At 42.2% G+C, this 26396-nt stretch overlaps 1 protein-coding gene across 1 annotated transcript in view; it reads left to right on the forward strand.

The window, feature by feature from the left end:
• The window catches only part of stx1a (syntaxin 1A (brain)), a 127179-nt gene that overhangs the window by 17901 nt on the left and 82882 nt on the right, over positions 1 to 26396 (forward strand). Inside the window, exons 2-3 of the mRNA XM_056283119.1 lie at positions 16179 to 16256; positions 22808 to 22907. Coding sequence (XP_056139094.1) covers positions 16179 to 16256; positions 22808 to 22907 — 178 coding nt within the window. The remainder of the gene's footprint in view (positions 1 to 16178; positions 16257 to 22807; positions 22908 to 26396) is intronic.

Consider the following 26396-nt stretch of genomic DNA (forward strand, 5'->3'; position numbering starts at 1 on the left):
GCCAGTCTGTTTTACCGGAGGCGAAGGATAAACTACCAGACGTCGTAGATACGGTGCACCGCCTCGGTCCTAAGAAACCCAGCAACAACCAACCCAGAGGCCTCATCATGCAGTTCACATCCAGGGTCCACCGTGATGCTGTCTGGCGGGCGGCAAAGAAGTCAGCCTTCCTGAAGGACAACAATTTAAAGCTGGCAGAGGATCTGTCAGCTGATGACCGCGACCGGAGAAACCGACTCTGGCCCGCCGTGGATAAAGCACGCAAGGAAAATAAGTTAGCGTTTTTCGTCGGGGGACGCGCGTTCGTGAATGGGAAAGAAATATTTCCACCTCCATGACGTTTTCTGAGGCAGCACAAGGTACAAACTGAAGTAATACACGGTTCAACTGCCTTCTATTCATCTCTTACATTGACTGCTCTTTTTTCTTGTTACTTGATATTAGGTGTAATTGCACTCAACAGCTAACCAGGTTTAAGCTGCCATATATTTCTCAGTTATTTATAATTTGAATATGCACTTTATTTTAAGCACTCATGCATACATTGAGTATTGTGTGAGTTGAACAGCAGCTATTTTTGTTGGACTATTTAAAACGAGTGAGAGATTTCATTTTTTGCCTTCAAAACTCACACACTCACATGAGGTGAGCTATATGTTACTTTGGCTGTATTTTATTATAAATAGGTTTTGTTATGGCTCAAGTTCACTGGTCCTTCATCCAGGGTTTGCAGTTCTCACCTTCAACAGTACTCTCTTAAGTGACCACAAGTTCTCAATTTAACCACTTCTTCACTTATTTGGTCTAAGCTTTCACTTATTTGTCCTTTTTTCTTTTTTTCTTTCCTTGCTCTATCCTTATGTCATTGTCTATTATCTCTTTAAATGTGAGAGGTTTAAGAAGTAATGTGAAACGTAAAGCCATATTTTTATATTGTAAGCAGTTTGGCACAGATTTTTGCTTTATACAAGAGTCCCACTCAATTGAGCAAGACAAGTGTTTCTGGAGGTCGCAGTGGGGAAATGATTTGTGGTTGTCCCATGGTACAGAGCGTTCTGCTGGTGTTTGTATACTGAAAAACAGATTTAATGGAAAAATCTTAATCTCTGACTGTGATAAAGACGGTCATTATATTATTCTGATCCTTGAGGTTGCACATTCTATCTATATTTTAGTCAATGTGTATGGATTTAACAGTCAAACAGAATAATCTTTATTTTGACTGGTTGGAAGAGCGTTTACTGCACTGGCTGTCCAAATATCCAGGTTCGTTTATAATCTTTGGTGGAGACTTTAATGTTGTATTTGATAATTGCATGGATAGGTGGCCTTCTAGGGGTTTAGACTTCTCTAACTCACATGTAAAGTTGTTTGCACAAAGATTTGATTTATAAGATTCATGGAGGGGTTCTCATCCAGCTCAAAGAGCATACACATGGTGCAATAAGACACAAACCAGTCACTCACGGATTGATTATTGGCTTATTTCAAAAGACTTGAAAGAAGTTAAAACTGACATTTTTCCTACGCCGCTTTCGGATCACAAAACAATTCACTTAAATATCTCTTTGTCATCGTCTTCTGATGCTAAAGCGTCATATTGGAAGCTTAACAATACTATCCTTGAGCATAAGGAAGTAGTTACTGAAGTTCATAGTTTAATAAGGCTTCACTGGCGCAAAGCTTGGGCTGAAAATATGTTTTGTAACAACTGGGAGCTTTTGAAATATGAACTTGGCAAATTTTTTCATAAATATAGCATTTGTTTGGCAAAGAAAAGAAGGGCTGACGAGAATGAAACAATACATAAGATTACATCTTTAACATCCAAACCAAAAGAGGCTCTCAACGACTATGATAAGGCAGAACTAATTGACTTGCAGCATAGGTTGGATGAGATTTATAAGCGCAAAGCTGAAGGAGCATTTGTTAGGTCTCGCAAAAAGTGGCTTGAAGAAGGAGAGCAAAACTCTGCATATTTTTTCAGACTCGAGAAACACCAATCCAGCATTAACTCTATTCTACAACTAAATATTAATGGGACAATTTCTAACGATAAGAATACCATAGCAAAGTATTGTGCTGATTTTTATAGTAAACTATACTCTTCCAGTTATTGCCCTCAAGCTGCTTCTGATTTTTTTAACTCCATAGATAATATTACTCAGCTGAGTGAGGCTGACAGTGAACTCTGTGATAGGTCAATTTCTCTGAATGAGGTCGCAGATGCTATAAAGTGTCTAAAAGTTAATAAGTCTCCTGGTACAGATGGCCTTACTGCCGAACTTTATAAGCAGTTCTCTGACAGCTTAGCCCCATTTCTTGTGGAAGTCTTTAAGGAAAGTATTGATAGGGGTGCACTCCCTCCCACTTTATCTCAAGGCCTAATCACCCTGATTCCCAAACCTAGAAAGGACCCCTTATTCTTAGATAATTGGCGACCAATTTCCTTATTGAACAACGATTACAAGATACTAGCGCTGATTCTTGCAAATAGAGTAAAACCTGTTTTAGATACTGTTATTGATGAGTGTCAGTCCGGGTTTATGCAGAATCGTCATATTTCAAATAACATAAGACTAATCTTAGATATAATAGACTACCCAGAATTTGTGCAGGATGAGAGTTTTATTCTTCTTTTGGATTTGTATAAGGCCTTTGACTCCTTAGAACATGATTTTATTATTACTGCTTTGAAGAAATTTGGTTTTGGTCAATCCTTTTGCAATGCAGTTCATACTTTATATTTCAATAGTAATAGTTCCATAAAACTTGTTAGTGGTACTTCCCCAAGATTTTCTTTGAAACGTGGAGTGAGGCAGGGGTGCCCCCTTTCAGTGTATCTGTTTCTTCTTTCTGTGCAACTCCTTAATTTACATATTAAACTCAGTTCATTAAAGGGTATGGTCGTAGCTGACAGAAATATTTATAAGTCAACTGGCAGATGACACGGCTCTCTTTCTCCGAGATGCCTCGCAAGTTTCTGTCGCTATCAACAGTATCCAGTCCTTCTCGAAAGCCTCTGGACTTTTCCCTAATCTTAATAAATGTGAACTTTTGCCTGTTAAAGACTGTTTGGCGACCTCAATTCATGGGATTCCTGTGAAAGACTCTGTAACATACCTCGGTATTCAAATCACTAAAGATAGGCAATCCAGAAGCTCTGTAAACTTCAGCCCTATTATAGAAAAGTCCCAAAAGATCTTTAATCACTGGCTGCAGAGAGACTTGTCTCTAAGGGGTAGAGTTCTGCTTTCGAAGGCAGAAGGAATCTCTCGTCTAAGCTATGCTGCTCAGTCCTTACATGTCGATAACACAATCTGCAAATCAATTGATAAAATGTTAAACAATTTTTTATGGAAAAACAAAACCCACTATTTACGAAAATCTGTTACTTTAAGCGCATATGACAAAGGTGGTTGAATTTTATTGATTTTGGTGCACTCAACAATACCTTCAAGATAAACTGGATAAAAAATATTTGAAAAATCCCACATCTATCTGGAATTTCATTTCACATCATGTGTTCTCAAACTTAGGCGGCCTTAATTTCCTGCTGCTATGTAATTATAGCATTCCAAAAATACCTCTGAAACTTTCTCACTTCCATCAACAGGTCCTTTTAGCGTGGGCATTGATATACAAAGACAATTTCTCTCCACAGAATTGTTTCATCTGGAACAACTGTAATATTGTTTATAAGAACAAAACATTGTTTTTGGACAGATGGTTTAACAATGGTCTTGTTTTAGTTGGTCAATTGTTCAAAAAAGATGGGCTGCTATATAATTACTCTGAATTTCTAATGAGATATAATGTACCAGTAACGCCTAGAGAATTTTCGGTGGTATTTGATACTATCCCTTCTGGTTTGTACATGTTATTCAGGTCCTCTGGCAGCTCTCCTCTCATATCATTCAACCCTCCTGATGTGTCACAGTCTCCTCTTGGTACTGTCTGCTTCTCATCATGTAAACTTCTGAACTCCAGAATAAGAGCCATGTTTCAGGATAGCCTAGTTTCCGTCCCACCAGCAACATTTTTTTTGGAACAACTTTGTGAATGATGTTGAATGGAAGAAAGTTTGGTCGTTACCACACAGATTTTTTTTAACAAACAAAGTCAAAGAGATTTCATGTAAATTGCTACACAAATTCTACCCTGCAAAACAATATTTATCAAAGTTTAAAAATGATATAGATGTTATTTTTGGTTTTCATAATTTTAATCACAAAGATGGTGATGCATTCTTTTTTATAAATATGCTTTTATTTTTAGCCAAGTTTCATATACATAAATGTAAATTCTCCAACAGAAAGCCTCAATTCTTTGCACTTAAAAAAGAAGTTGAACAATATATAAGGACAATCTCTACTTCAAAAAACACAAAGGCTTTAAAAACTATCAACATTTGCAAATCTCTGAATCTGTTTACATAAAATATGATCTCACCTTTATTTCCTTATTTTTTTCTGTTATTTATTTTTTATAATTTACTTTCTCTTTTGTGTCTTTATTGTTTTTGTTATCTTCTATCTATTGTTTTTGTGGTGTCTCGTGGGTCTATTTTCCTCTGTTTGAATGTATTTGAAGTATCAATAAAGTAAGAAAAAAAAGACTAAATTTAAGACGGTAGAGGCTAGTTCCCGTCGATGCAGAGAACGGTCAACTGAGCATGCGCAAGTACGAGTTGCCTCCGTTGTTTGGGTAGGTTAAGGTTAGGATTAGGGCGGGGTTAGGGTTAAAGTCAGCTAATCAGACGCAGAGTAGGGTGGGTCTTCCTGGAACTTTAGCGCCTGGGTGCTACGCGGGGCGTTTGGAGGCATGGTAGAGGCAATTTTGCGCATGCTCAGTTGACCGTTCTCTACTCCATTTCCGTTCTCTGCATCGATGGGAACTAGCCTCTACCAATTTAAGACCCGACAATCAGTTTGTCCTCCATCTTGACTCAGTCTCCACGTGAGAGTGACTTTCTGGTAACCATACTCAATCAAGCTGATTGGTTATTGCCTCTTCATTCATCGCAAGTGATAATTTCCCCCACGTGGCCCACCCACGTCACCTGGGAGTGAAGCAGCAATTTGTGACACTACATTTCCTCTTTCCATCCACTTTTAGTTGATTTGTGTTGCCTGAAAATTCTGGCATTGTTTTGGCATACTAGAAAGCCTTTGAGCCTTTATAATCGGGTATTTATAAAGGTGCGTGTATAATGATTAAACAAAAATTATACAAAATTAATTTAGTTAGGAGAATTAAATTTTGCGAATAACGTAGTGATATTCGTTTCTCCTTTCTCAGTCTTGAATTGGGAAATGTCAAAAGGGAAGTGGGGGTGCACCTGTGAACAGTTTGATTTTTTGGGGATTTTTTTTCCCCCAATTGTACCCGGCATATTACCCCACTCTTCCGAGCTATCCCGGTCGCTGCTGCACCTCCTCTGCTGATCCGGGGAGGGCTGCAGACTACCACATGCCTCCTCCGATACATGTGGAGTCACCAGCCGCTTCTTTTCACCTGACAGTGAGGAGTTTCACCAGGGGGACGTAGCGCGTGGGAGGGTCATGCTATTCCCCCCAGTTCCCCCTCCCCACTGAACAGGTGCCCCGATCGACCAGAGGAGGCGCTGGTGCAGCGACCAGGACACATACCCATGTCCGGCTTCCCACCCTTAGACACGGCCAATTGTGTCTGTAGGGGACGCCCGACCAAGCCGGAGGTAACACAGGGATTCAAACCGGTGTCACGTGTGATGGTAGGGAAAGGAATAGACCGCTATGCTACCCGGATGCCAACAGTGTTTGATTTTGAGAGTGAAAGCTTGTGTGTCGCTACCCAGGGATGGGCAAACTTATCCAGAAAGGGCCCGTGTGGGTGCAGGTCTTTGTTCCAACCAAGCGGTTACACACCTGTGTCTCCTAATCAAGTTCCTCAGCAAAGACTACTGGCCGATCAGTGGGATCAGGTGTGTAACTGCTTGGTTGGAACAAAAACCTGCACCCACACGGGCCCTTTCTGGGTAAGATGTCCCACCCCTGTAGCAACCGCAGCCTGGACGTCATTCACAGAGTTTTGGCCCAAGTATGCTCAGTTTGTGGTTTGTCAGTTAATTGTGGGTGATATTCAGGCTTAATTAAAATAAAAAGTAGGTTATTCTTGTTTTAGTGAAGTTAGTGTCTGTGGTGATTGTGACCTCTCTGTGTTGACGGCCTTGAATTGTGGAAATGGCGTGCAACATGTGAAATCATAAAATTGTAGAATATGTTGGATTGGGGGAACAAAGTGCATTGCTTTTGTGAATGCTTTCCAACCACTTACTGACTTAAGTAAATTGTCTGGTGGTGGTTGAGGCGAGTTTCCCCACTTCACTGTGAAGTGCTTTGGGTGTCTAGATAAAGCGCTATATAAATGTAATCCATTATTACCATGTTCTCGGTGGAGTCGACATTATCAGCCACAAATGCATCACTTTTAACACAACTGAATAGATCACAATAGTGCCGTCGCCACCATTCGGCAATATTATCTGAGCCACCATACTCCATCAATATGAGACGGTAATAAAGTTTTACAGTTGTTTATAACCCTGACCTCCTTCCAGAAGTTGTAGTAGCTATTGTTTTGCAGCTTCCTAGCAAGTGAAACAGCCCCCATTGTCCCCTCATTACTTTTAATGAAGTGGAGAGCATTTTTAAATCTAGCGCTAGTACTTTTTTTTTTTGGTGTTCAAACAAGGGCCCCTGTCTCATCCTTCCTGACTGCCCGTGTTTTAATGGCCTCTCGAGCGGCAGTGTGTAGCTCAGCCACATATTCATTCCAGCCAGGTTTAACATTATGCTCCTTATTCTTAGATTTCCACAGTAGTATCATACATAGAGCATAGGTCTTTACCATGTTGTTCATGTTTACAGTTCACATCACAGCACCACCGTGTAGCTCTTGGCAATTCAATAGTATCTAGCAGGTGTCACTTGGAGCGGTTTAATTGTTAATATCATTTAGTTAAGCTAGACCAATCAAACTTCCCTATAAATTATTGCCAACAGTAGATAGCTCTGGTGCATTCTCAACATTTAAGGATGTAGTAACTATTAGTATTTGATTTGTAGCGGCCAGTCCATAGCAAATCTCCATACTATGCAGAGTCATGTGCATCTGCTGTGCATATACAATGATCAAGCCATGGCATTGTGTGCAATGCTTCACTAACATATGTATAGCTTTCCCCAGGTAACAGTGCTTTACTAGAAAAAATAGTTTATTATCATTGCAGAGCGACATTATATATTTTACAAATAGAGAGTTATTGTCCGAAATGTCAGCATTCAAATCCCCAACTACATAAACACAAGTTTTATCTCCTCACTGAATGCATTGATAAACGCTAATCAATTGCGATATTCATCTTCATTTTGATACGACTCACCTTATGAGTATACATACCTTATGTATACCTTTTGGCGGCACGGTGACGCAGTGGTTAGCGCAGTCGCCTCACAGCAAGAAGGTCCTGGGTTCGAGCCCCGGGGTAATCCAACCTTAGGAGTCGTCCCGGGTCGTCCTCTGTGTGAAGTTTGCATGTTCTCCCCGTGTCTGCACGGGTTTCCTACGAGTGCCCCGGTTTCCTCCCACAGTCCAAAGACATGTATGACTGCTGGGATAGGCTCCAGCATCCCCTCGACCCTGAGAGCAGGATAAGCGGTTTGGATAACGGATGGAATGTATATATGCCTATAATAATTATATGCCTGTAATTATTGCAGCATAGAAATGCAGTTGAAAAAAGGACAGCTATTATCGTTTTTATTATTTTTATCGTTTTACCCCCCCCCCCCCACACACACAAGGGTTCTGATAAGGGATCGACCGAATACCGGTACGGCCGATTATCGGTTTAGATATTCGTCATTTTTCATATTTTTATCGGCCAGCCGATTTAAAAAAGTGCGCTGTGGAACATGCGCCATTCTGACGCAGGCTTCACTCTCCCGAAGCACCGCACAACACTCACGCCAACAACACAAACGCAGAAGAGAAGCGTCGAGGAGTCAGATCACTTCTCTAAGGTAAGAGGAGCATGCCGGATGCCATAAACCCCACTGGTTGGTCAGAAATGTATGTCATAACGTTAGTTACAAAACTCGCTCAGTAACGTTAGTTTCTCCGCCCCCCCCCCCAAAAGAGCATAACCTCGGTCCGACATTAACTCGACAACAGGTTGTCAATTCAAACAGGGAACACAATTTCCACTGCTGCGCTAGGCTAAAAGAAAAGAGTCGAACGTGTGATATTTTGGTTACAGTACAGTGTATTGCCAGTGTCGTGCATGATCGCGCTAAAAGAGCGGCGGCCATTAAACGTGGTGGCGTGTACGCGTGCCATGACGTGCGACATATTCTGACGTCATATACAACGTCGTTAATCCCAGACGATGGCGTCGTGTGGTAACGTGTTGCTGAAAGAGCAGCGGTCATTGCTACCCAATTTCCCTCGGGGGTGGATAAAGGTTGACTGCCAGAAATGTTATTTGTGTAATTGTTCGATGTGTTCTGTTGCCTATATTGTTAATGTAGTTTATTTTCACGAATATTGATTGGTTTTGTATTGAAACTACGCCGGAAGTACGTTCACGTTGTGTTGTATAGGGACACATTTAGTTGTTGCAATTTCCTCCCAAGAAGAAAGGTGAAGCGGAAGAAGGTTTTATACTCCGAGTTTAAAAGTGGTATTGCATTGCGCGTTTAACGATTTTATGTTTGTTCAAGTGGACCCATTCCCTCTCCCTCTTGGTTGTGTGCAGCCAGCTAGGTATGTTTATTTACGTGTTTTATGTTTTGTCGCGCATATTTATAGTAAGGTTTCTACAGTTTGTGTGTGATATGAAGGCGTGCTTATTCTGCACGCTGTCGTGTGTTTTAACAGTTCGACGGTGGATTTGATGACGGTGATGTTGAATGAAGTACAGTTTAGATGAGTAAATAGCGGTTCGCGGTGGTGTAGCGGTCTAAGCATCGGCTTTGTGTCGATGCAGTTGCCCACTGGGGACGGGGGTTCGCGCCCCGGTCTCGTCAGATCCGATTATGGCCAGACTCGACGAAGCAGCAATAATTGGCAACGGTAGAGGCTAGTTCCCATCGATGCAGAGAACGGTCAACTGATCATCATCACACGTCCCTCAGAGAGAGTCAACCTGGAGTGCGGCTCGACCCTTGCGTTGGTTTTACAAGACTGCGGACCGGTTTAGGGCTCAACCAGGCCCAGGCTTTTATCTACAAGCTTATTATCCTTCAGGTTGGAGGATTTAGATACTCTTATGTGTGCTTTTACTTTAACACTGGTTTTTCTCTTAGATGCTTGTTTAGAGAGAAGATGCACTTATGACCCCTGATGACTAGCAGTTCCCCTGATTTCCTACGTTAAATGATGCACTTATTGTAAGTCGCTTTGGATAAAAGCGTTGGCTAAATGACGGTAATGTAAATCCACCAGTAACAGAAGAACCACGGTGTCTCATATTTTCTGGAGGGAGTGAAAGTATTTCTGATTCAACGTGGTATCATGTACAATATAGTTGGATGTCATATATATCATCCTTAATCCCAGAAGACGACGTTGGGTGGTAACGCCGAAATCCTATTAGGGACATATTGTTACTTGTGCACTGGTGGTGGCAATGATTGCATGCTGGGGATGGATGGGTAGGAGGAGGCTCTTAAAGCTCAGAGCAGCTCGTTCCAAAAAAAAAAAGAAAGAAAGAAATGAACGTGAACTTGGTGTAAAATTCAAAATAGTGAACGTGAACTAGTTCATTTTAGTCACCGTAATGTTAACTTCTTCGTCTTTCTTCCCCTCACACACACACACACACACACACACACACACACACACACACACACACACACACACAGTCTGGTTTCACTATCCTTGTGTGGACCCCTCATTGACTACATTCATTTCCTAGCCCTTAACCCTAACCTTAACCACCCAAACTACACGCCTAACCCTTACCCTAACCTTAATCTACCCCTAATTCTAACCGTAACCCTAAAACCAAGTCCTAATCCTAAAATAGACCCTTTTCCTTGTGAGGACCTCTGAAATGTCTACACAAGGTAGGTGCTGTCAGGTTTTGCTATCCTCATGAGGACATTTGGTCCACACTAGGATAGCTAAACATGTGTACACACACACACACACACACACACACACACACGCACGCACCGAAGAGCATAATATCGGTCCGACATGAACTCGTCAACAGAGAACACAGTTTCCAATGCTGTGCTTAACCTTCAAATGTAACTAGGCTAAAAGACAAACGCTAATGTGTGACATTTTTGTTACATAGAGTGTTATTGTCAGTGTTGTGCATGAACGTGTCAGACGGCCCTTTCACGTGGAACTACATTCGCTCAACCTCAGAACGTCCATCTGATTGTGATATTGGGCTGTACAAAATGACTTGACTTGATTCTGCTGATCTACGGCATAATAAATACGTAAGTGCACTTATGCGAAGGAATACCGACACTGCGGTTGAGAGAATGTAGTGCCACATGAAAGGGCCCTCTGAAGGCAAGATACAGCAGTGAAAATATTCAAAACATAGTGTACACTTAAACGGATTTTACGTTTTTCGGTGAGCCTTTTCTTAAGTGGCAAAAATGCGTTTTGTCCGTGTCCCATTCCTCAACTTCCGTGCTGGCTACTCCTACTGAATCTCCAAACTTAGAGCTCACAGACTCCCATCTACTGCAGGTAATAAATACACTGACTATTGATAAGTACCTCATACAGCCCCACTTCAAAAACCCGAACTATCACTTTAAAGATAAGAGAAAGGGAAAATAATGACACTATTGTACATGTTTCCATTCAGTTCAGTCAAAGCCTGCTGGGAGCACTTTAACCAATTTATCTGGAGTTATTTTATTATAATTATTCGGTTTGATCAAAGTTTACTTCCTGCTGTCCATGCAGTTTAATTCATTCCATTTTCATGTTTTGGAAGTTATTTATCTTTAATGAAAAAAGAATTCTACTCAGATTTTTATCTAGTGCCTTGAACATCGTGCACTTTATTTTTGTTTTCAAATATTTTCTGGTTTACACAAAATTCAATCAAACATATGTTAATTTAAAGGCCGCCATGTGTTGGGGTTTGTGTTGCTGTAAATTTTGGTGCAATTTTTTTTACATTTACTGCAACTGAATATCGGGCCCAAATATCGGCTATCGGCAGCAACAACTTACCAATAATTGGTATCGGTATCAGCTCTGGAAAAAAATAAAACAACATATCGGTCAACCCCTAGGAACTTCTGATACATCTGTGTGTGTGTGTGTGTGTGTGTGCGTGTGCATGTGTGCAGGCGCTTCGGCCAGACAATGGAATTACAGTAGATACAGCTTCCTCAGAAAATGGAACAAAAAGTAAAACCATCAACCCATCTGAAAATCCCAGTTACACTTCTAAGTTTATCGCTGCTCCAAAAGCAACACTGCCCTCAGCAAGACCAATATCAAAACAGAGAGACAAAAACTACCACTGCCGCTGACCCTCAATAACAGCTCTTACACCACGGCATGGAAAAACTACCGCAAATACAGCACTGTAATTGGCTGATTCGTGTCATGGGGGGGGGGTATTATTTCTGTATACTACTAACGAGGACATATGCATAGAACTTTTTCACACCTAAAATAGCCAACAAATATCATAAAATAGAAAACGGAAACACACTGCAGGGGGGTAAATCTCTGCTGCACGTCAGTCCATAGCTCCCCGTCGTGCCGTTATTGTCTCATAACTGATTTGCTCACATTGCATTATCTCCCACTCTCCCACTTATATCCCACTCTCTTATGGGAAGAGAAGTGAAGATACAAATGATTGTATTAACAAAACAAAAAAACCTTCAGACAAGGAACTATTTGTTCATTTTGAGGCAGCGTCCACTCAGTTTGTAAAGGCCAAAAAAAGGGCAGTTCTGTTGTCATTGCAAACAATTTGTTATGACTGAGTCCATCTTGAATGAGGTGAAACAGTGGTGACAGGTGAGAAAACTCTCCGCTTGATCAAACTAGTCAACTTGAAGAAGCCCTTATTCAGCGTCAGTAGAAGCTGGGTTTTGAAGTTGTGTGAATCAATTCTTCCCCTTCTTGGGCTGAAAATCCATCTACACTAAAAAGCCTTTCACATGCAGCAGATTTAAGTATAGGGCTGTCTATAACTTCAGAGACAGGTTGGATACAGCTAGATAAGATGTTAAAATGACCATACTGTCAGCTGTACACACCAGGTATAGATCCAGTTTGGTTGTTTCCTGTGAGTTTACATGCTTCATATTAGAAAAGGAACCCTCTTCATCTAAAGCTCTTGAGGAGTTGTCAGTGGTCCGCAGCAGAGGCTCATGGTTAGGAAGATGTTCCTTGATGTAACTGAGGCCCAAATAAGAAACCGTTTTTTTATTATTATCATCATTATTATCATCAATAGTCTTATTCCAGAGAGCCTGACATTGACCTCGAAAGTTTCTTGTAGGCCTCTATCCTGTTTGCATTATTGGCATCCACTGCAGAAACCAAATTTAATAAATGGCAAGCATATCGATGATGCTTGGGAAGTTGGTACAGGAGGCCATCATCATCAGCCATAATGGCTTGAACATCGATGAGCTCTACTCCCACCTCTTCATCCTGATGCTCATCAACTTGAGTTGCCTCTTTGTCTGTTACCTCCTCAGCAATAACATTGTTGTTTTCCAACAGTCTTTTCCAGACACACACAATGCTTTAATGAAGTTTGAGCCAGCGTGAGTTGTGGTTCTGACTATTTTCTCAGTGTTTTGTATTCTGAGTGTGTCATTCATCGCACCTGCCAAGACATCGAATGCGTGAGTGCCCTTCAACTGCTTGCATGCAGGACCAGCTGAATGTTTCTCAAAAACTACTGGGATCCAGCCAGTGTGCTGTAACTCCAATAAAACTCCTTCTCTCTGCAGTCCAGCGGTCAATAGTTGTGGGTGGCTACGTATGCAGTCTTCATTGCTTCTTTCACCTAGTTCCTCATTGCTATTGAAGATTTATCAATCTTGTGCCGCACAGTGGTTCAGGATATGATGGTGCAGTGTGGCTGTAGATCTTGGACAAGGATTTGGAATGCTGGAGACCTTGAATTGTAAAGTTGTGTACTGCATGGTAAGCATACTTCTGAGAGGCTTGCTTCGTTTCTTCAAGCTTCATCTTAAGATTTGAGGAAGACATCCCAGCCGCAGATTTTCTCTTGCAGACAGCTGCAGTCAGTTCACTGAATTTCTTCAGCTGACTTCCACGCTTTCTCTATAAAAGACAATGTACAGTGACCCTAGGTTGACTCAGATTGGCGACAAAAAGACAAGTCGATGGTAGATCTATATTATAAACATTTTTCGACATAAGTTATCATTTGTTGTAAACACATTTAGAGAGGTTTCTTTCTAAATTTATGAATTACTTTAAGCAATTCACCCTGGTCGCACGGCTAATTTTGCATTCCAATCCATTTCTGTGTTCCCCCAAATATATTGACCCCCAAATGTACAGCGTCAGTAAGCTATAACATCAGCAAAATAAGTTGTATACTGAAATAACTTGGCTGAAGACTAACATCTAATTAAAGACATTTTAATTGAAAGTATACATGTTAGCCATATCCTGCCTTCACGAGACAAGCCATTAGTGATAGCTTACATAAAATGTAGTAGGCTAGACTCTTTTTACTAACGTTAGCAACACACGATAGATACCGTAAGCGTTGCCTGACATGTGAAACAGCTGGATGACCCTTCGCTCAAGTTCCATAAAATTGCATCTGACCAATCCTAGCATAAATACTGCAACCACAGCAAACTCAGATAACTTCAAAATTAGCAAGCAGGGTACCGTTAACGTGTAGGATATACGTTATGTGTTGATAAAAGCATCCACTAAATGAATAAATGTAAAAGTAAGACTTAACATAGTACCTCAACTTGCTCTCTAAGGTTGGATGGCGAGGTTTTGAATGCAGTGATGTAGTTGGTGCACGGTAAGCAGAGGAAACATTTAAAATGATGTGAATCCTTTTGACATTTCATGAGCAAAGAAACGGCTCATTTCAAAGCTGTGCTTAAAAGTAACGAGTAATGACACCCTTCACAGAAATGGAATGGAGTCCAAAGTACAATATTTATCTTTCAAATGTAGTGGAGTAAAAGTCATAAGTTTCCAAAATATATATATATACTCAAGCAAAGTACAGATACTTGAAAAATGTACTTAAGTACAGTACTCAAGTAAATATACTTCGTTACTGTCCGCCCCACCTCAGAGATAACACGTTATATTATTATGTTTCTTCGGACACAAAATACAATGAAGAAGAAGAAAAGGACGATGTGTTTGGAATGATATTTTACGTTCGTTTCAAGTTTCATGCAGTTTGAACGCTGGTGATGGTAAATGTTCCATATCCACCAATAAAAAAGAAGAAGATCACAAGCCGATATATAAAAATGTGGCTTTCAAAACGTTACAAAAAAGGCTCTGCATATGTTTTATGAGGTTGGACATGCATTCAATATGTTTGATATGCATCAATGACACATACAATGTGTTCTTGTGACAAACTTTGAATGTAAAGAAAACCAGATTGGATATCTCTCATCACTATAGGGAGTTATAGATAGTGTTGTTGCATATCAACTCCCATATTTTCGTAATGTGTGTGTGTGTGTGTGTGTGTGTGTGTGTGTGTGTGTGTGTGTGTGTGTGTGTGTGTGTGGTGTTAGTGTGTGTGTGTGTTAGTTAGTGTAGATAGCGGGACCGAAAACTAAAGCACTTATGATCCTAATTCTTTTTGGAGGTGGTAGGTATTGTCTCAGAGAGTAAGGGAAAAATCCCAGAAAATTAAAATTATGCATAAATATGCAAAATATGCATTTTTCTAAAAATGGCTAAAAACCACTTTTCTTGGCATTTCAGATGATTCTGAGCATCTTTGATTTTTTCACCTACGTATATAAAAGAAATTTTCTGGGACTTAGAAATGTTTTGGCATTATGCAAAATATGCATTTTTGCAAAAATGCACTTATGATCCTAATTTTTTTTGGAGGTGGTAGGTATTGTTCCAGAGAGGACCAGAAAAATAGCAGAAAATTAAAATAATTATAATAATTATGCGTAATTATGCAAAATATGCATTTTCTAAAAATGGCTAAAAACACTTTTCTCGGCATTTCAGATGATTCTGAGCATTTGGGTGGAGGGAGTTGGAGTGGGGGGGGTAAACCACTTTTCTCGGCATTTCAGATGATTCTGAGCATTTGGGGGGAGGTAGTTGGAGTGGGGGGGGGTTTAGGGGCAGGGGGAAGGCGGTTAGCTGGCAGGATGAAGAGGAGGGAGATTTAGACGGGTGGATAATCAAACCGCTACATTGTAGCGGGGTTCTTCTAGTTACAATTATAATAACGTTATAACTGAGCGTGTAAGTCTCTCCCTGCCAGTACATAGCCTCTCCAACAGCATGCCCTATGTAGTGCCTCCTCGTGGTGACACACGGTAACTGGGTACACCTAGGACCCTGGCTGAACTACAAGGGACTCGGAGGAGGTCTGACCCCTAGTCGTGCGGTACGCAGGCCCACTGGTGTGTGGATATTCCCTGTTGCCCACGAACCAGCCCCCAGCTATGGGTTAAATACTTCCACTGCCTAGTGGTTACTTCGGGGGAGGAATAGTCTACGGGAGTAAACCCCTACACAAAATCAATGTCTACAGTGCTGTTGTTTTTTGTTTTTCTTGCCCTTTTGTATTTGTCTTAAGTCGGAGAGTACTGCTGGCGTCGTGTGTGGCTGCCGCTTCGCCCTCTCGTAGCCCCCCTTCCCATCCACCCCTGTATGTCTGTGTTATGTTTATCTGTTGTCTTGTTTCACCCTGTTTATTGTAAAGCGACTCTGAGTGTTAAGAAAGTGTTATATAAATTTGATTTAGTATTCTTATTATTACAATCATGCTTATAGTGCATTAGGCATGTACTTATAATGGTTTATAAGCATGGGCTTCATTAAAAGGGTTATTAAATGAGACTGTCATGTGTTAATCTTTATCTCTTTTATTTCTGACCACAGTAACGGTGTGTGTTTTTGTGTATTTCCAGGGGAAGGAGACAGCAGAAGAGGAAGATGAGGTTGCAGTGGGCATGGAGAAAGGCTTTATGGATGAGTTCTTTGAACAGGTGAGATTTCTTTCTTTCTTTCCTCTCTCTGCTCTTTCACCCTCTCTCCTGCTTTGTCTCTCCCCTCTCTCACACTCTCTCACCTTTTATTGCTACCGTTCACCCGTTTGATGCGTTTGAAATGGAATGATCCCTTGCCGCCTGATATTCGAGACCAATTCATCTACCATCGTGTCATCTGAATGGGATGTCATCCCCCATGTTTTTTCACATCTCTTGTGTTCAATCTTTTGTCATTCCTTTCCTTGGGGAACTATTCATGTGCTGTTTAGCCACTGTTGTTGCCAGAGGTGCGTATTGAATTGGTATGTGTTATATTTTATCTCAAAGGGCCCTAATTAATTCAAACACAAGACAGTGTTGTTCTTGTCCCGTCCAGAATAAAGAAAAAGACCAACTTGTGTAGTTTTCTTCTTAGCAATGGTGAAGTGGCCAATTGGGAGAACCGGGATGAATCCTGGTGGTACGTTGGCCGTTTGGAAGGGTTGTGCAATAATATCATGAATTATTCAAGCCGATTTGTTTTGCAAACACACTGGCCACCGATAAGTTCACTGGGCTGGATCTTCTTCTCTCTTTCTTTTTTTCTATGTCACAACGGTACCACAATCACACGGGCCGGACACACCCCTCTAACACAAAACAAATCCACGTGAAGCCAAGGGGAGAGGAGAGCGGCCCCTCTCTCATTTTGGTCCAGCCTAGGTTTTTTCATGGCCATGATTGGCCAAGAAATTATGTAATTACAAATTGCAGAAGTTCGCTGCATTGCAGCCAGACAGGAAAAAAAAACCCCATAGTAGCAAAGGTCAGTCATCATTAATGTCAAGATGGACAATAGAAAAACGAAAAGTGGAGCAGAGAAAGCAAGCACTAAAAAAGAAAGGCACTATAGGAGGTCACAGCTGAATGTGACAAACCTGCAGACATCATGTTTAGTGAAACCAGCTTGCAACAGGCGGCCCCAGATGATGTTAACGGTGTTGATGATGAAAGTGATGATTCATGTTAGGTTAGCAACACACGGAGGTTCGAGGGACAACAATATTATATATGGGTTGAAATGATAGATAGACATACATACATACATACATACAAAACTTGGCTGCATAGTAGCATTAACATGAATAGCAGTACCAGCACAGGGGGGTGCGAGGCTTGGCTGTGTTTTGAATCTGCTTATGCATGTAGCACTGCTTATGTATATTTAAATATATATAGTATTTCAGCTGCCTATGCACTATGTGCAACTACGTGCATGCACTGATGAGTGTGTTATCCCATGCACACTGTATATATACACAAGTGAAGACCTGAAGTGTACATACTGAGGGCTCTCAGAATATGTAGCTGGCATCTCTTCCCCGGAGAGCTGGACGCCTGCTGTGATTCATCGGTCACGTGACGGAGCTAAACTGACTTCACTGCGAGGTGGGTTTCTGTGTGAGTGAAGTGGCCCCCCTAATGCTTTTTTAATGGATCTCTTACATATATACCCCGTAGTGAGCGGCTTAAAGAATCTTGGAGGCAATTCCCTGGGAGGTATAGTTTATTAGGAAGAAACAAGTTCCTGCGTGAATGGTGAACACTTTTGTATCCGCTACAGGAAGTTGTACACAAAGTTACATCCACGCGTTGTCAGAAGGAATAAAAGAATATTCAGACATGTCAACAGTCCCAATGTCATGGAACTGTTGTGGAATATGCTGCATCTTTAGTTTTCAGGTTGTCCTTATCTTTGTTTTTATCATCATCATCATCATCATCATCATCATCTTTGTCCATTGTTTCATTCTCACATCATTGTTTTCTTGATCATAAAATGTATCTAACTCTGATTATATTGCTATTGGCTTAGAAATCTCCTCTGTAAATCTCTTCAAGGTATCTGGGAATTATAATTCCTCATGGATCAGTGATTTACTCTTTCTCCCTCTCAGTCTCTTATCACCGTTTCTTTGCTTTACTCTAAGGTGATTTCTTCACAAGAAACTCGGAATTTGATCATCTTTGCACGTTGATGCGTCCATTGTTTATGTTCTTACGATTCAAATGCCCATCTGATCATGATGCCTCCTTGGGCGCCTTCCTTTGGAGATTTTCCGGGCACGGCCCACTGGGAGGACACCCTGGGGTAGACCCAGAACTCGCTGTAGGGACCACATATCCAATCTAGCCTGGGAACGCCTTGCAATCCCCCAGGAGGAGCTGGAGGGCGTTGCTGGGGAGAGGGACGGACCTCTGGAGTGCCCTGCTTAGCTTGCTGCCACCTTGACCCGACCCCGAGGAAAAAGCTGAAGATGAATGAATGAATGAATGAACAATTCAAACGCTTTGGCTGAATTGGTGAAACTACAAAAATGTTTTTTACTCCGAGAGACTTTTTTTCCCCTGTTGAAGCACTGAGGCGTGCACTCCTTCCTCCCACATTTGTCTCATCTCGTTTCTGTTTCATCTCTTGCTGTTACAGCTGACAAACTGTCTGTATCAATCCCAGATGCTGAGAGATACATCTTTCTGTCTTTTTCTCAGTCACGCCGCACCTCATGGAGGTGAGCGAGAAAGAAAGACAGGAAAGAAGCATCTTGAATAAATTCTTTAGGAAAGAGAGACCAACTGGGAGCAGTCTGAGATGGAGGTAAAGAGGAATGGTAGGAAAGGTAGGAAAGTACTGGAAGTGAGAGTCATACAGAAGAGATGCTGAACAGAGAGCAGCAATGGTAACTAAAATGGCAAAAGACGATGTAAGGGTAGAGAGGGTCTGATGGTGCAGGTGGCAGATAAAGGAACAGAGAGAGAGAGAGAGAGAGAGAGACAGGATCTCACCCTGACTGAGCTTGTTAATGAAGGATTCACTGGAGAGCCTGGCAGAACAGCAGAGAGAACAGAGTGGCCTCATGTCCTTCATTCTCACCGTAAACATGATAGGACTGTGCATGTGTGTGGGTGGGGGGGGGGATCAATGTCCAATTCTGGCTGTGTGTGTGTCTGTGTCAGAGTTGCACATCTTCCATTTTCAAGCAAGCGTACGTGTGTATAAGAGAGAGAGAGGGCAAGAGGAAGACCATTTTATTTGATTGCATTTGTGACCATAATGTCATTCTGTTGCATTTGTCCTCCCTAGTGTCCTTACTTTTGGGGACACTGTCGTGAACCGCAACAGATGGCAGCAGTAGTCATAGATGAGGTCTGAACTCTACCTTCTGCTACGCTCTCAGATTGAAGACTCGGCATTTGAATTTTCGTCCCCGCTCTCTCTGGCCCTTCACGCTCAGGGCGGAGTTTAAAACTGTGTGTGTGTGTGTGTGTGTGAGAGTGAGAGAGAGAGAGAGAGAGAGAGAGAGAGAGAGAGAGAGAGAGAGAGAGAGAGAGAGAGAGAGAGAGAGAGAGAGAGAGAGAGAGTCCATGTGTGCTTGTGTCTCAGAACTTTGTCAGACAAGAGTGCACTGTCTTCAGCATTTAAATATTCTGTCTCTCCATGTGTGGTGTGTGTACATGACACCCTGTCTATGTCATCATTTAAGTGTTTGTATATATATGTGTGTGTGTGTGTGTGGGGGGGGTTGTTGAGGGTGTGTTTGTGGGCTCCTGTGCCATGTGCCTGTACACTTGTGCACTGATTGTTTTGCATTGCGTTCAGTAAGATTTGCGAGATTCCTTATGAGAGCTGAGCTGTGGCTGAGGGAGGTGCACCATGACTCACTCTCACGTGGCCTCTGAACAAAAGCATCTTCAGAGTCCCAGGTTTTGCTCACTTACTGCTCTCCCTTCTGCCCCCTCTCCGTGACGTCCGTCTTCTCTCACTCACCAACCGTTTCCTCTTTCTTCTAAATTTCATTCTTAACCCTCTTTCTATCACACACACACACACACACACACACACACACACACACACACACACACACACACACACGCAAGTGCAACTGTGCACACCTTCACAACTTTGCATTCTTCTCAACACACCAAAGGCTTGGTATCTCCCACTGGTCTTCCAGAGCCAATTATGTTGTTATCAAAAATACAGAGCCAATCAGCTACTAATTAAGGAGATAATGGGAGACTAATGACGTGGGATGAGAGCCGAGGAGTGAAGGGCGTGACACTCAGGATTGGATGGACGGTGGAGTGGCGGCAGCGTGGAGTGTAGAGCTCTGGGGAGAAGGCAGAAGAAGCCGAATGGTTACAGCGCGTGCCACATGGTCGCAACGTCGCCAGTTCGAATCCAGCCGGCGCCCTTGGTTGCAAGTCATACCCCTCTCTCTCCTCCATTTCCCGTCTGCCTCCACTGTTGCTATCCAATAAAGGCATAAAATACCAAAGAAATAATCTTTTACAAAAAAAGAAGACGACAGTCGAGCTGTAAAGCGGCTGCGGGAGGGCGGCTGGAGACAGCTGTATTGATGAACAGCAGGACACAAGGAGAGAGCAGGGCGGCCTGTAACACAGCAGATGTTCGGGGGAGGAAAGTGATTGGTGAGCTGATCAAGATGACAGACAGAGATGAAAGCCGAAATTGATGAGGTCACTGCCAGATGTGACCTGCTGTTCTACCAGCTGTTAGCTGAGCCAGAGTCGCCACATCTGGAGACAGGGTGGCAGGTTGAAGGACTAGCAGAAGCTGCTCTACAGAGTAGCGAAGGGCTCAGTTTAGTCATCAGGTTGCAGTCTGTCCACCTCTCTGTCTTACTCTGTCTTTATACATGTTTTATGCATGTGTAAGTTTGTGCCTGTTAGTTTTTTACTGAGACAAAGTCTCTAGTAAAAACATTTTTAAATGCCACTTCCTAATCAGGTCAAACACAGAACAGGAAAGTACTGCCTTGCTGAAAATGGTATGTTCCAAACCAAATGAGCATTAAAATTCCAATGCAAACTATATTACCGCTGATGCACTGTGACTCGGTCGCAGTATGTCATGCTGCCGGTCAGTGTTGAATAAGGAGGCTTGGCCTGAATAAACTGGACCTTGCGTGCGTCACATTAATGGATAATGGCTCCATATTGAGGGTGTCTAAAAGTAGGTTATTCAATAACATCTCATTTGATTAGGAGTCTGTTAGCAGCGGACGGGAATGTGAATTTGGATAATGTGTAAGGTAACGCAATATATGCATTCATCAACATGCAGGATGAACAATAAAAAGTATGTTTATTTTAGCCTATACACCGTCTTGCTCTATTTCCTGCCCTTTTGCCTCCATCAATATCACATGGAACAAATAGTCAATGTCTCCTGCCCCGGTATACTGTCTATTGCAACTCCTGCTCACCACCAGAGGGGAGCAATAGGCCAGTCAGTGTTTTGGGTGTAGTCCACTTATTTCTTGATTACCTCCAATGGTGTCCTCTTCAGATGGCTGTTTCAAATGCTTTTGTTCCTTGCTTTGTTGCTCAGTTCTGGAATCGTGTGCCATGCGTTTACATGCCGTTGCATTGCTGTATTGTATTTGTATTGTGCTGCTGTATACCGAGCAGCACACCCACAGGCCAGCTTGGCCGCCAAAATGTTAGAAACTTTAAAACTGAGCCATTTAGTTTTTAAGCTTTAGAAATGTAGCTAGGTCATTACCTCACTTAATTATCTATTGGAAATACCATGTTATTTAATGTTGTCGTGAGAATTTTTCTGATCGGTGCACTGAGCTGGCCCATGGTTGCGCATGGGTTCCCGACCCCTGCTACAGACACTGCCAAGGTGGCTTATATAATCTCCCCACTCTCAGGAAGAGCACTGACCCAGGCCACGGCCGTAGGGGATAAAACAGGCCTCTGTCTGTCAAGATTTATAGTTGCTCATCAGCAATGTTGGGCAAATTTTCGACCTTGCAGCGTGTGGCCAAGAGGCTGCAGAAAGACTTTAAAGAAAGAATCTTGATAAGAGCTCAATGTGGCAGATTATGCCGTTGAGTTCTGCACATCGCTACTGAAAATGGGTAAGAGAGTGATGTAGAGAGCAGGGGTTCCTGACCCCACCCTCTCAGCACTCGCTGTTCCAAGCCACCCTCAGCTATCTCAAGCAAGCAGAGTCTTCCAGTAGCCGGGACTGAGGACACCATGCAGATGGGAAGGATTATTTACACACCTCACCCAGCAGGTGCAAGATTGGAGGATATTTGAGAGGTGCAGCCTACAGTGCAGTGACCTCAGCTACTTCCGTGCAGCATACCCAGAGTTGTTGGGATGATCCTGATGAGCCAGACCACCGCTCCCCATTGTGCAGTCATCAGAGTACTACTACTGCCTTCCACTCACTACTAGCAAAACCAACAAAGCAAAATTCCAGGCCTTTGTGGAATCAAGGGTGCCTTCGTATTACCGAGCACCAAATTCATCTAGTTTGTTTATTTTTTCAGGCTTTGAGTTCTCATTTCAGTTTTTTCCCTTGAACCTGAGGTTGAAATTTTTTTTCTTTCAGTAAAAGAGTCTTCAGTTTATACTCTGGCTTCCTGAGTTTAATTGTCTCTACACTCGGATCCACTCAGTTTCATCATAACACATCTAAAAGTGTCCTCTCTCTTTTCTCTTTCTCTCTCTCTTTTGTGACTACTCAGGTGGAGGAGATCCGTGGGTTTATCGAGTCTTTGGCAGAGAAGGTTGAAGAGGTGAAGAGGAAGCACAGTGCCATCCTCGCCTCACCCAACCCTGATGAGAGTGAGTCCGTTTGTATTTGTCTCTCCACTTGTCTGTCTTTTGTTAGGCTGGCAAAGTATTAGGTGAGAGGATAGATATATGCACATTGGGGAATGGTTCTGCACTGAGCAAAGTCATGTAGAGAAAAGTTAAGCCTGCACGCTTTGAACTGCTTTTCATTTATCTTTATTGGTCAGACAATTCTTTATAGATAATTTTCAGGTCAAACAGAAGACAGCGCTATAGATAGAGCTGAAACAAGTTACAGTTATTTGGAAAAATGTGGTTAAAAAAAATTCTCCAATAGAATTTCATCCTCTTAATATTCAATATCGCAATTTTACAGAACAGGCAGAAAACAAGGATGAGGGACCCAGCAACAAACATTAGAAAAGGTCTTGAGTTTGGGAGCAACCTAGAATAAAAATAAAAGGGAATATTGTTGTCTGCATGCACTGCAGAACTGAACCAACCCGTTATAAGAGTATGTCTTCTATGTGCCAACATTTGCAATGGAAGTGTACAGAATGTATTCAAGATGCAACAGATGTGCGGTAAGCTATGGCTACTGTCAACCAGTTTGCTGATCATGCAGTAGAATAATATTAGAAACCACACACATACATAGCTACAAGCTACATTTTGTGCTTGAATATAAACTATTGTAGCTTCCTGTGTAATCCCTTGTTTAACAAGCTGGAAAAAGTCCATGTATGCACCAGTTGAAAATTCCGTTCTCAATAATGCGTCATTTAAATGCAATTTTATCTGTGCATGTTTTATATGGTATGGTAATCTCAAATTAGGCTACAGAAATATTCAAACACATTTGACACCACCAGTTAAGATTCTGTATTATGAAGCCCGAACGAGTTGCTTATTGCCCAGACCTCCTAAATATCATCTGGCATGCTCCTCTGTAAGTCCGTCAGTAAGGCCACAGCTGGAAGTGTGTTTGCAGTGTTGTGTAAATCCAAATCTAGCTAGCCTCTTCAACACGTGACCCATTTTGTTTCTCTCAGGGGAAGTACCAGATATGTAAGTTTTATTCTTGTGTGTGATGGGGTGGCATGAAAGGAAGTTTCATAAAAAAAAAAATCAGATTTGTATCAAATAAGATGCGATTCAATAGCAACACTTAATGGATTCAAAGTCAACAATATAATGTTGTATTTCGAAATCATTGTTTTTGTCTGAGAAACTGGCCAGACCTTTCCTATCTTGTGCATGCACAAAGTCATCCCTCGACTCTGCCCAGTTAGAGGTTGGTACAGATTAGCATTGGAAATATCTTAGCAGGATTAAGTCGTTAGGAACAAAATCTCATTCCATTTAGTCAATTTAATGAATAATCTACAATTAAATACCTGGTTTTGTTTTCCAGGAGAACATTTCTCAATCAAATTACTTGAATAATTGTCAGAATATCAGCAGAATACTCGATTACCAAAATACTCAATGGTTGTAGCCTCACAGTGGACACCCCCTCCTGTCACCTGAAGGGTGGTGTCCTGGGTCCTCATGTATCAATAGTTACTATGGGCAAATTTGTGCATACATACCCATGGAATTTTTAGCCCTCAAGATTGTCTGACAGTCACAGCAAAGCATGATGGTTATTTGTAATTCCTTCCTCCTAACATCTGTTGTCTACTTCTTGCAATGAGCAATCAGCCAGGCCTGTGAAGACATCAGTGTCAGCCAATCGGTATCTAAATTCAGGGTTACCCAGGTTTTAGAGTGGTCTTTTAGACAAACTTCAGGGCTAAAAAATCCCATGGGTGTGTTTGCACAATTTTGCCCATAGTAATCATTGATACATGAGGCCCCAGGTGAGGGTAGATTCTACCTTAGAGCCTATCCTCTCTCATGTCTAACAGGACAGTCAGAATCATACCCCCCCCCCCAGTCTGTACAATCATAGTGTAATTGTTGTATGACATATTATGCTGGTCTTCAGATGGTATTTCCACATGTCAGCTCCATTGTTTGCCTTGTCTTACCATCCGGTTGCGATTACACATGCACTTAATGTTAAATCTGCTGGATGTGAAATGACACATTTGCCAAAATGGATTCATCACACAATCATTTATTGATTCAAGTGGAAAAGGTTACATCGTTGGAGCCAAGTCTACCTCTTTTATACAGAGTCTCTATTAAATAAAGGACAGTGAGAAAAAAACTGACGAATGTCACTAAAAGCAAGAGGCCCACCCTGTGTGGGAGGTTGTGATAAGAAGTTGTAATACAATGAAAACTCTTTCATTCTGCGAGAGGAAACTGTCCCATTTCCCATCAGTCCAGTCCTTCCAGCTCTTTCAGCTTTTACCTCCGTCGTGCTGTCTCGTCTTACGTTTTTCTCTCCACATTTTTCGTCTCTTTCTGATGCTCTGCATTGTCTCTCTCAATTACCTCCTTTTCCTTCACTTCACAGTTTGTGGCCTTTCTTCCCCCGTTTTCACCCTCTCTTGTCATTGCTTTCCTTCAGCTCTTGCTCTGTGTTAGTCACCATAATTCATCTTCCTCCCTCTCTCTGTCTACTCTACCTCTCTCCCGTCCTCCCTCCTTTATGTCAGGCCATTGATCGAGGTCTTTGTTTCCTCAAGGGGGATGTAACTCACACTAGTAACCCCCCCCCAACCATTCCCGGCCTCCCTCCATAGCCAAAAAGCATCGATCTACTTGCTGCAGCAGGCATAGAATGAGCCCTTTAACTGGCCAGAGTGAGAAGCCGACAGAGAGACGGTTTCGCAAAGTGCTTTGTTGGAGTTAGGAACTCCTCTGTAAGTTGTCTTCCTGTTTTCCACTATGAGTGCAGTGCAGTGCTCTGGGTGTGTGTGTGTGTCTGAATTTTTGTGCATATATATTGGTGTGTCTGGCTGATAAGTGCACATCTGTCTTTGGATGATGTAAATGTCGGGGTCATTCATTATATGGAGGGCATTGTGTTTTTGCCTTGTGCCTGGTGTGGTGTGGCCACTAGCAGGCACCAACATAATCAGAGTCACAGAACTAACCCTGTGTCTAGACTGTAAGCGTTACATGAGCATTACGAAGCGACCGTCTATACCGTTTCCATCTTGTGCGTGCATTTCAATTTTCAAAGCGTCGAGCAGCAAAGAAGCAGCCAAACTTTCCATGCAGTGTTCAGTTTTCCTTTGTGTGTGTGTGTGTGTGTGTGTGGGTGTCGGTCCTGTGTGATGGCCTAGCGGCCTGTCCAGGGTGTCTCCCCGCCTGCCGCCCAATGACTGCTGGGATAGGCTCCAGCATCCCCGCGACCCTGAGAGCAGGATAAGCGGTTCGGATAATGGATGGATGGATGGACGTGTGAGCATTTCTGATCTCTCTAGAGTCTGGGATTACAGACCGGAGCATTGTGCGCTGCTCTCTGGCTCTGTTCATTCCACAAAACAAAAAAAACAAAACAAAAAAAACGAGAGAGAGAAAAAGGAAAATGCATGCACCGCTCTGCCATCAGAAACAATAAAAACAAAGAACAAGATCAGA

The sequence above is a fragment of the Lampris incognitus genome, chromosome 7 (assembly GCF_029633865.1).
Source record: "Lampris incognitus isolate fLamInc1 chromosome 7, fLamInc1.hap2, whole genome shotgun sequence".
Lineage (NCBI taxonomy): Eukaryota > Metazoa > Chordata > Actinopteri > Lampriformes > Lampridae > Lampris > Lampris incognitus.